At 33.1% G+C, this 12,477-nt stretch overlaps 1 protein-coding gene across 1 annotated transcript; it reads right to left on the bottom strand.

The window, feature by feature from the left end:
- Nucleotides 1-5,816: 5,816 nt before the first annotated feature.
- LOC141704584 (uncharacterized) lies at nucleotides 5,817-6,665 on the bottom strand. The gene has a single exon (XM_074507807.1). It carries the CDS (start codon nucleotides 6,663-6,665, stop codon nucleotides 5,817-5,819), a length of 849 nt encoding a protein of 282 aa, XP_074363908.1.
- Nucleotides 6,666-12,477: the final 5,812 nt, after the last annotated feature.

Raw genomic sequence — 12,477 nt, forward strand, 5'->3', positions numbered from 1 at the left:
TGTGGATCAATATTCCGAGATGGTAAATGATGACATGTCATATTATGATGTGTTAAAATTTTACGTGGCAGATGACGTGACATTCCAAGTCACACAATTGACTTATTTTATTGGAGTATGCTCCTGATGCACTGATTTGTATCGTTGTAGTTGATGACAAAAAACATTGCATTAGGAGTCAAATCCAACGTTCGCTGCTGATGTAATGCCCATTTTCTGTTGCAAAATTCAAAAACAGGCTGCAATGCTTTTTTGACCTATTGCCATATTAATAAAGTATTGCATTTGAGCATTTTGGGCGTAGTTCCAGAAGCACGAATCTGCCCTATTTCTTCTTTGAATAGGAATCTGTTTAATCAGCTGCCCGTCTCTTTCATTACCAAGATCATTTATGATATCATTATCCCACCTGTTTTGAGCCACATTATTTAGACCACTAACTTTACTATCTTTCAAATCTAGTGAAAAATACCATTTTATTGGCATGATAACCATGGTATTTTCCAAATGTTTGTTCCTTTATCATCTCCAATCCTTCTCCCACATCCTCTTCTAACCAAATATTGAGTTAACATAATACTATGCCACATGTAACAAAGGTTGGCCCAAGATGTGCTGTCAAAAAATCTCCATCAGGAAAATACTGTGCCTGGATTATCATTATTCACTAGCCTCCTTCCTTGTTTAGTGAGCATATCCAAGTTAAGATTTTTTAACTTTTCGACCCCAAGCCTCATCCTTTTTTAACATTGAATAATTTGGAGATGAGCATTAGTATAACTAGCAAGTTAATAAAATATACGTGCTCCACGAAGAACATTTGTTGAAGATTACCTTCCAGAATTAGGAGCAATAAGTATTTCTCTATTCGTAGCCTAAATCATCTGTATAAGTTCCTTAAATTGGCCATCAGAGAAAGAGTTGACTGATGTTTCACTTGAAGATCTGAAGTCTTGGAGAAAGACTAAGAGTTCTTGTCAAGAATAACACTATTAGCTTGATATTTACCTTTATTTTGTTGATTTCTAGGTTTAGATTTGGGTTTACCAAATATTTTGGGCCATTCAAGGTAGTTATAAAGGCAGAAATATTTATCATGAAGGTGTCCGGTGTCCTGTCATTTGACAAAATTCACAGAAGGGAGTGGTTGAAGTGTCACGGACACTATTTTTCTTCTTCATAGATTGAAGTGTGTGTTACCATATTCATTGTCTTAAATGACATTGCAGATGACCCAACAAACACATTAGAAGACATGTTTTCTCTTTGATATTCTTCATTTGATATGCTTCCCTTTAGGATGAATGAGGTATTATCATGAGAAGATGACCTCGAGTGACAGTAAAGAATCATTTATTCTCATAAGAAATTGAGAGAGAAGACTTTTTCTTATGTACAAGTTTAATTTGTTATTGACTTTACATATACACTTATTGCAGCTATAGTAAGGCAACTCAGAAATTTACTCGGGTTTATCATTAAGAGCCCTAAATTTAGTAGAATGGAAACAAACATTGATCTCTGACTAAGATAAGCAATTTTACATTTGACAATAAAGACCTTAGGTATATTCGTATGAGCAAATCATGTAGCTAAATCATTCCATGTATCACCAGCAGTGTTCATAAATATTATACTTTGACAAATATCAGGAGATATAATGTTTAAGATCTATGGGATGATAATATCGCTACATGATGCCAGTAAACAAGTAAAGCAGATGGAGAAGCATTTTGCAAATAAGTTCCAACAATACTAACACTGGTGTTGGTTTTAACTCTATGGCAACACCCTCAAGTCAATAGCAACACAATATTGATGTTGATTTAATTGTTATTGTAACATCTTTCTCCATTTATGGTAACACTACTCGATTAACATTTCTTATTTTGCTAACACCTCATCACGTTATAGCTACACCAATTGAATTATTTTTGCCAACACTTTATAAGGCAAATGCAACATTTTTAGTGGTAATTTTTGAATAGCTTGTTATTAAAAAGACCTCCCAGTTTTAATCAATTTCATCCAAAGAAATCAAAATAATACACAAACCAATTCCAACTAAGATATGCAATGTCAAATTAATTCGAATATAAACTTTAAACTCATACTTGAATAAACTTTAAACTCATACTTGAATAAACTTTAAAGTCATACAATTTCAACTATTATGACAAAACATAGATACATGGATAAGATTACTTGTTTCGGTCAAAATCTAACAAAACATGATAAGTATAATAGTTATAAGTTGATCACAAAAATAACAAAATATTACGATATAACTAAGAGATACAGAAGTATCAAGGCCGTGCTTTCCTTGCTCCACTTGCACCACCAGTTCCAGATTTCACATGTGCTGTCCCATTCTCTTCGATCCACCCCTTAAATACACAACCAAATTCCCATTCACCAAGAAAACTATCAGACCTACAATTTTTAGTGGCCATCTTAAGATCATTAAATGCAAATTTTTGAAGCCGAGAAGTAATTTTATGTTCCTCTTCAAGTTTGGAAGTGGATGTATTACTTTCTGCAGTACTAGTTTTAGTTGATGAGATTGTGATAGTTTGGTCTTTCTTACTTTTGGCATATATGCTCTCTGCAGCAGCACAGAACAAATCTGACAGGATTGATATATGCTAATATATTAACAAACTATAAGCAAGATATTAAATCAAATCATTCTGCTGCAAAAGCATATAAAAACCCAAGGAACAGAAGACTAACAGTTCAAACGTATATAACAAAAAGATCACTGATGTATAAAAAACTAGTTGGGAAATAATTATTAATATGATGACACCAGTGCGATTAGAAATTTTATATAAAAATCTGAATATCTGAAGCAGGCCTCCCATAACCACGACTGCTCAAACAACTTTTAGCTATCATTAGAAGGAGATAAAATTAGGAACCAGTGTTGACACTAATTCAATGTAGCTCAGCTTGTACAGGGCAAAAAAATAAACAAATATCAACTAACCTTTGATGTGGAGAACTGCAGCCCTAGAGCAAAAAGAAGAAAAATAACACCAAATTATGTCACTGTCTCGACCTAAAAGGATAGAAACGAATTACTATGACTGATGCAGAAAAAGAATAAAATATACAAATATATGGAAAAATACAATAAAAGAAGAAATTGGGCAGACCATAGAGAATTTGCTAATACAAGGATTTCCAAAGCACGGTATTGAACACATAAATTGTAGCCCATACGAAAGATATTATCAACAGACAAGCTATCAAATATGTCTGTGTATAAAATGACGCGGTGGGGAATATAACACGGGTAGACTCCAGGTAAACTAAATAAATACAACAATCTCTCTCCTGTAAATAACCTGAAATATTTTATGAAAAATATAATGTGAGGTGTGCTCACTTTGTTCGATTCAATTTAGTTTATTCCCTAGGCATTGATGCTTTTAACCATGAACGAATATGTGATTTATCATCATAATCTCATCCACAACTGAAGTGGCGTTTTCTGGTTTACCCTCATACATTTTGAAGTGAACCTTTATACATTTTGGGTTATTTTTGAAACATTAAACGATATTGGGCCATAATTTTTAGAAGTGACATTTTTGCCTTTATCATTCTCTGCCCATTTACACAAGAAGAGTGGAGCTTTGAACTCATGGTAATCCAACTCCCATACTTCCAAGATTATGCCATAAAAGGTCATATCACTCTCAACGGGGTTTAAATCTTTCGCACTGGACACCTGGACTGCCTTAGCAACCACAGAAACTCCACTGTTTTGAACAACTCACGCATCATCTCGGTCTTTCATAAAGTATCGGACTCCATTGACTGAAAAACCTTGATAAGTTAAAACAGAAAATGATGGTTTTCCAGCGAGCCATCGTATCGTCTCTGAAACAGCATCGGGATTTCCCTTCATTTCACTACTTACCTATACATAATATTATATAATAAAAAAATCCATCAGTTGCAAACTACAACTAACAACTATTTAAGTAGACAATACACAAAACCTACTTTTTTTTCAAACCAATCGGCAAATAGCCGATTGTGCTCTCCCATGAGCCAATGAACACTTTTTTTTTTCCCTCGGTAAATTTCATCCAAATACTCCTTGTGCATTCTGAGAATATGCATAAATATTAGAAATAACCCACAAAAATTACATCTTCAAACAAATAGGACAAGTTAATAAAATAAACGTACACGATATAGGAATACACTTCATCATTGTTTTGAAGGACATGCAGATGAGCCTCATCTCGCTCTTTTTCTTCCACGACCTTTATTATCGCGGCAGATAATGGACCAGATTGCTTGCCTTGCTCAACTGGAATGCCGGCAGTTGTACAAGTCTGGCTCATAAATTCTGTGCAGAATTCTACTGATTCTTCTTTAAGGTAGATTTCTGCCATACAACCTTCAGGATAATATCGGTTTCGTACGTAGCTCTTTAGCACTTTATTGAATCGTTCGAAGGCATACATCCATCTATAAAATACCGGTCCACATAAACGCACTTCTAGGACCAAGTGGACAATAAGATGTAACATTACATCAAAAAATGATGAAGGGAATATTTTTTCTAGATCGCATAAGGTTATTATTACATCTGACTGCAATTTATTGAGTTTCGAGACATCGACAACTTTGCTGCATAAAGCATTAAAAAAGAAGCACAGTCGTATGATTGTGACCCTAACATTTTTTGGGAGAACGGATCGAATGGCAACAGGAAGGAGTTGTTGGAGAAGGATATGGCAGTCATGGGACTTAAGCCCGTATATCTTCAAATCAGACATGGATACACAATTTTTTATGTTTGATCCATGTCCAGAAGGAAGTTTCATAGACAAGAATGAGTTCAACACTTTCTTTTTTTCAACCTTCGACAAAGTAAAAGGGGAAGGAGGCAGATAGGTCTTCTTTTCTCCTACTTGAGGAGCTAAATCATGTCTAACACCCATATCAATCATATCACGACGTGCCGCCTCACTATCTTTTGACTTTCACATATTTAATAACGTCCCAAGCAGATTATCACACAAATTTTTCTCGATGTGCATAACATCGAGACAGTGGCGAACATGATGATATTTCCAATATTCTAACTCAAAGAAAACAGATTTTTTCTTCCATGGACATTCCACCTTCTTCGACTTCTTCACCTCTTTTTCAAAACAAAAATCAATTCGTTCCTGACGCGCTAACACTTCTTCTCCGAAAAGGGGTTGACATGCGTTCCCCAACTCTTGTTGTCCGTTAAAGGCCGCCTTCTGCCTCCTATAAGGGTGCTGCCTAGGCAAATAACGGCGATGACCTTGGAAGCACATCTTCCTACTGTGACTTAAATATTTAGCCACAGTATCGTCACCACAAATTGGACAACTCTTATAACCCTTATTCACGCAGCCTGACAAGTTTCCATATGCTGGAAAATCATTTATAGTCCAGAATAAAATTGCTTTTAGAGTGAAATATGATTTACTATAGGCGTCATAAACGTTTGGTTCACCTTCTTCCCAAAGTTTTTTCAGATCATCAATCAACGGTTGTAAATAAACGTCGATGTTATTTCCCGGCTCATGTGGACCAGGAACTAAAACTGACAACATCATGAACTTCCTTTTCATGCATAACCACGGAGGAAGATTGTACGTTACCAACACTACTGGCCAGTATGTATATCGATTGACTAACCCATTAGTATGCGGGTTGATACCATCCGCTGATAAAGCCAACCTAATATTCCTAGATTCACTACCAAAGGCAGGCCACCGGTAATCGATATTCCTCCAAGAAGGAGAGTCGGCCGGATGTCACATCTTGTCATCATTTATTCGCTGATTTGCATGCCAAGTCATGAGTTCAGCAGTAGAGGGAGATTTAAATAACCGTTTAAATCTTGGAATTATAGGAAAATACCACATGACCTTGGCTGGAACATTGACCCTAAGTTGGCCATTCTTCCGTACTTTCCAACGTGACAGCTTGCAATGAGGACACTGAGAAGCATCAGAATGTATGCCCCTATACAGTATACAATCATTGGGACACGAATGAATTTTTATATACACTAGACCTAAATCGGATAAAGTTTTCTTCGCTTCATATGCGTTAGGAGGCAACACATTATCTTTGGGAAGGATCGAGCCAACTGAAGAGAGCAGCTCAGTAAAGGCAGTGTCGCTAATACCAAACCTAGCTTTCCAATTGTGCAATTTTAACATTGACTCTAACTTTGTGCACTCGCTACCCTCAAACAACGGTTGTTCCGCATCAACAACAAACCTCTGAAAATCATATGAATCCTTATCGTAATTACCCGAATTAAAAGCCACTTCACAAACTTCAACAGTTTCTGATGCAACAAAGTGCTCTATAGGTTGGTCTGAAGCAGGACGTGTACTACCTATAGAAGACCAAGTACTCCTAGTAGATTTTTCTTCATGCCAAATCCAATCAACATACCCCAAACTAAAACCATGATCGTAGATATGTCCCCTTATGATTTTGGTTGAGAATTTTTTAAAATTCACACATCGACCACATGGACAAGGAATTCTTTTAGGATCTTTACAATTTTCTTCAGCGAAAATTAAGAATTCTTCGACGCCAATTTCAAATTCTAAAGAATCCCTATCTTTCGATATCCACGACTTATCCATAAATGAAAATGTATGACCAGCAATCTAGCAACCTAACCACCAGATGGTCATTTCAACATCAAAGCGCGAATTAATCAATACAAGTGCACATATTCAAGTGCATATAAACAAAACCAAGAAAGTCAACATTGTTTAACTAGCATAATCAATACAAGTGCACATATTCAAGCGCGAATTAATAACAAACATGCCCTTAAAAAATTGAAAGATTTTACACAAATGACAACTAGTACATTCATGGCATCTCATCTATTAAAAGAGAACGATACACTAAATCTGATACATAAACAACAATCCAAATCAAATAATGTATACATAAATAATGACAGATCGGTTACTGGTGAATCCCTTCCTACATAATGTATACAAAAAAAGGAAAAAAGCAAACGAATAAGAATTTCTAACCTCCTTCTTGAAGTAAAATGTGCAGGCACTGTCAAATTCCAAGACTTGATGAGATAATCTGCAAATGGACAAAATCGAATTTAAAAACATACTATTACTTAAAACTTTAAACGGACAAAAATCGGAAGATATCAACCAGAAAAGAAAAATACATGCAAATATCAAACCTAATTGATATATTTAGGCAAACCTAAATATATATACACAAGAACACAAACCTAATTTATGTTAAAAAAATGCAGATTTATGTAAATATATATACATGCATATTTAAAACAACTCAAGAAAAAATATAAAATTAGAGTACAAACCTTATTTGGCTCAATGAATTTCAAAACCTGTTCAAAAAGGAAAAAACCCATTAAAATTTATGAACAAACCCTAATTGAACAAATGTAACCTAATCGAACATACAAACCTAAATGAACAAACACACCTGTTCAGAAATTCGGGTTTCTCGTAGATGGATTTTAATTAACTGATGGTGTTCTTTAATTTGGGGTTTAATTAAAACCTATGTACTTATTATAATCTGATATGGTGTGTGTGTGAGATAGAGAGAGATGGAAGAGAGAGAGGGAGAGAAGCAGAGAGATGGAAGAGAGAGGGAAAGAGAACTAGAGAGAGTGAGCTCAGAGAGAGAGAGCAGAGAGAGTAAGAGTAAGAGAGAGAGCAGAGAGAGAGTGAGAGAGAGACAGGAAAAATAATTAGGGGGGAGAAACGGGTTTTTTTTGGTTAAGGGGGGGAATATTTGGGGAATAAGGGGGGAAAGTTTCCGCGTTTTTTTTTATTTTTTTTTAAGTTAACCATCGACAACGGTTGTAAAATACAACCGATGTCTATAAAACAAAGACATCGGTTATATAGAAAACCGATGTCTAACTAACGTTTTTTATTTTTGAAAAATAAGTATAGACATCAGTTATTTTCTGGACCGATGTCTAAAACAATAAGTAACATCGGTTTTAAAATAACCGATGTCTAAATGAACTTTAACATCGGTCGTCTGAGCAACCGATGTCTAAGGACCGATGTCTATTGACCGATGTCTAAGGACCGATGTCTATTGACAGAATTATATTTTATGTCAAAACATTACATAACTGTAATATTTTATCAAAATTAAAAATTATTGTTTATAGCCCAAAATACTCACATGTGTAAAACCTTTAAAAAATCTTGTCTAATTTAGTAGTTATTTCAATATTGTAGACACAATTCTTGGTGAAAATCCATCTAGAGGAGAATAGATAATTATAGTGCCACAAATAAAATTTTTAAATAATAATGTGATTAGTCAGATAGTAATAGTAATGAATATTGCTTACTCTATTGTTGTTGTTCCCTACATTTAGTAAGCAATATAGTTACCCTAATATGGTTCTTTAGGCTTCTTTTGGTATTACTGTTGCAGACAGGTACAACACTTTTTGCTCAAAAGTTATGACAGGTGTTTGGTAACTTCTAAAAGCCCATGTATGGAAAAGTGCTTTTGGTTAAAAAGCATGTCACCCATACTTTTGGAAAAAGCTGTTTCACTTTCACCATCTTACCTTCTCAAATATATTATTTTTATATATTATATATCAAAATATGCATAAATTAAAAAAATTACCAAACAATCATCTAATTTTTACATCACTTTATTCACCAGCACTTTCTTTCACAGCACAATAGTTTTAACCAGCACTCCCAAAAGAAACCTCTACTAAGGAAACTTATTCTTATGGAATTAAATGATGTAAATAAATTATTGTTTGCCCCATTAGGGATGAACTTGGGATTTAAATATAATCTAATAGGTATGGAAGGGGGTTTTATTTTTTTAACTACCTGATGAAATTTAACCATTCTCTTTAATGTGAATTATTTTCTCAAACTCTTTGTGTGTCATGAAATTTCCATCGTTTAAAGTATCAAAAAAATTTCATGTTAGAAATAAAGATATTCAAAAAATTAATTAATTATGTGGATTGTTTTAATTACTAAAAAACCAAAAATAATTATCATATATTTAACACACTTTATTTTTTTTATGAATTTGACAAAAAATCAGTATATAAACGAAACTTGATTTAGTATGCATTATCCATCTACAAATAATAAGGTGGTCGCCCTAATTGTCATTTTGAGGTAAAAAATGGTCCCAAAAACGGTTTGGTGAACCCTGTTAAAAATTATTAAATTATGGTATACTTTTAAATATAAAGATATAAAAGAAAAAAATGTCGAAAACATAATATTAAGTGGTGTTTCAGCGCTCCTAAATATTACACCAAAACAAGCTCAAAATAAAAAAAATCATAACTTACCTGAAGTAACATGATAGCCTTCAAAAAATAATAAAATGAAACAAAACGCTACATCGCGTAGAGTTTTGGGTTATTTTTGAAACATTAAACGATATTGGGCCATAATTTTTAGAAGTGACATTTTTGCCATTTTATATCCCAAAGTGACATTTTGGTCCATTTCTCGAAAAAATATTAGTTTAAAATCGAGTGAAATTATTTAAATTTAGGAGTGCCAAATAAATTCATTAGCAGAAAAATTCCATCCAGTTTTTGGGGATAAAATTGGAGCCAACAAATATGGTCCAATTTAAAAAAATATAACAAATACAAAGTATTAATTTGCTACTCTTATATGTTAGAATTTACTGGGGCACGTAAATTGGACACGACTTGGTAGAATTTAGGTGAGGTTGAGGTTGGTTTTGTGTAGTTGTATTCAAGCCTTTATATGTGTGAACAATTGGACCAAGCACATTTTGAAAAGCAGACTCAAATATTGTAAGTGATAATTCATATCGAAATTGTTTTATTTTGAAAATCTTGTCAAAGTCTACCGAGTAAATATACTTAAATACAAGACAAACCTTAAGAAATGAGAATATACTAAAATAGAAGATAAACCATAAGAAATGAGAATATGTTCCCATTGTGTAGTTGTATAAATATTGTAAGTGATAATTCATATCAAAATTTATTTTATTTTGAAAATCTTGTCAAAGTCTACCTTTTTTTTTTGCCAAATTTAAAGCAGATTTCACTAATGACTTGAAAGAGATTGAATCGGGACAAATCTCATGCAACCAGGTTAAAAAACAAATAGAGTTAAATAATTAGCCGTTTTCTTTCTGGATTGCTTAACAAACTGAATACAAATATTTCGAAAATTAAAAATGAAGGTAATGGTTTCCCGGACAATCCAGCAAACATCTCCCCCAAAACAATAGCTTCACAATTGACCCTCACATTAATTCGATTGATATTGCAATATTCAGAGGACTCAGTTGCAACAACTGAGTTTAGAGACATCATGTTATGAACAAATATTTTTTGTGAGAGTTGAGCACATGTGATTTTCACCACCATTCCAAACGTACCCCAGCTATCTACCTGCCAGACACCAGCTATATAGTTGCCGAAAGTGTTGTTGATGCGAGATATCCAGATCTCCTAATACACCATCCAATTCATTTTCAACACAACCACCACATCGCACAAAAGCGAGACAAGTCTACCTCCTTGAGTATACTAAAATAGAAGGCAAATCCTGATAAATAAGAATGTACTAAAATAGAAGGCAAACCCTGAGAAATGAGAATCTATTCCCCTGCCTACTAAAATAAATCTTGGTAATTTACATAAAAAATTATCAACTCTTGTCCAGTGGGGTGTTAAAAAATCATTCACTGATGTTGTGTTACAATAAAAATGTATACATATGGTATGGAGGGGAGATGACTATATTTTTATAGCGGTTAAAGTAATTTTTTAATGTATATGTTGTAAATAAAAAGCTTGTGTTCAAAAGTAGGTAGAGATAATTTATTCATACAATTATATTATTTTGTCATTTTAGTTGACACAAATTATTACATCCTAATTTTTTACTTTTTATTTGTAAATTTTGTATATAATGCACCCTAGCTTGCTACCACAATGGCACATATAATTCTCAACATCTTGAGTTCTTCCACCGTCATGAACTTAGCATGAAAAAAATAATAGTCAAAATGAGTTTCTAATACTTCTTCAATTATAAAAATATCCCATTACCAACTTGGTATAAAATTCTAAACGTTCAAAAAATTTGCACAACATTTCTTCAATATCAAGGTGATAAAAATATTTGACCAGGCATGCTTTATATTTGTTCCCACATACATATTATATAACCCAACTTTTTAACATCATCAAATTAAATGATATTTATTTTTGCTTATAGAAGTGGGTGAATCTATTTCACTAGTTGATTATAAATTGTAAAATTGTACTCACCTTAAATTAATTCATCTTGAAAATATAGATATTCCGCTAGTTAAGAAATTAACAACAAAAAAATAATTAAGGAAATCACAATTCACCCACCATATATATGTGAAGTTTGAGAATTGTCAACAAAAACCATGGAAATACTAATGATCTATATAGTATTAATGATTCATGAAATAAAAAAAGAATCTTATGAAATCTTTTCATATCTTGTTTTTCATTTAAGGGGAAGCTTAAATGAATTCTTCACTCTGATGAGCTTTCCAACATCAACTAGTTGTTTAAGCTTACGAAGCAGGGTCTTTCTAAAATTAGTTGGAAGTTGATCGTAATTGTTTTCTACAAATTTGGCTATTGCTATGCAGCTTGAACCCTTTCTGCTCCCCAGAGTTGAGACTGCATGATTTATTATCTACATTTAAAAGAAAAGACCTTGAATACAATTTGTATCTCACAACTGTATGTAACTATTATTCAAACATCATTTACAAAATAAATATAATATACCTGTTCGTAAGTAGGATTAGAAGGAGGTGGAATATAAGTATTTGGTTCAGCATTCATCATTAGAACCATGCTTTGATGTGCACTCAGTTGGATGTTAAACTCTAAGCCCTGTAAATGCTTCAACTTTAAATCTTAACTTTTATTTGAAACCTCAAGCTTGAAAATTAACACAATCCCTCAACTTGAAACCCTTTTGCTCCACACCCTAGTTCAAGGTCTTCTTAGTTGAAGTGAGAGAAGGGGAATGATTTTATACTTGATTTGGAAGATGCTAAATTTCTCAAAAAGAAACAATATATTTCTTTGTCTCTGGCGCCTATCTTTGCCGCTCATTATTTTCACCTAAATTTTAAAATATGGGTAAGGCGGCTACCTTTGGGGCTCAATATTTTAGCTAAATTTCACTACCTCTCACTTTAATATTTTCACTTCACTTAAATTTTATTGAGTGCTCGTTGAAATCCAAGTAACCAGGTCATCTCATAAGCTAGATTTTTGAAATAATTATTTATTATTTACTAATTTGTTAAACTTGAAATTTTACAAAAAAATTACATATACAAAAAGTACCAAGAGTTACTTGTATTTCAAATTAATAAGCTACTAAAATGAAAATAAAA

This window comes from Apium graveolens, unplaced genomic scaffold, assembly GCF_009905375.1.
Source record: "Apium graveolens cultivar Ventura unplaced genomic scaffold, ASM990537v1 ctg8032, whole genome shotgun sequence".
In the NCBI taxonomy this organism is placed as follows: domain Eukaryota; kingdom Viridiplantae; phylum Streptophyta; class Magnoliopsida; order Apiales; family Apiaceae; genus Apium; species Apium graveolens.

What these genes read in the sequence shown, in the direction of transcription:
- LOC141704584 (XM_074507807.1), bottom strand. Translation starts at nt 6,665, where the DNA reads ATGGATAAGTCGTGGATATCGAAAGATAGGGATTCTTTAGAATTTGAA.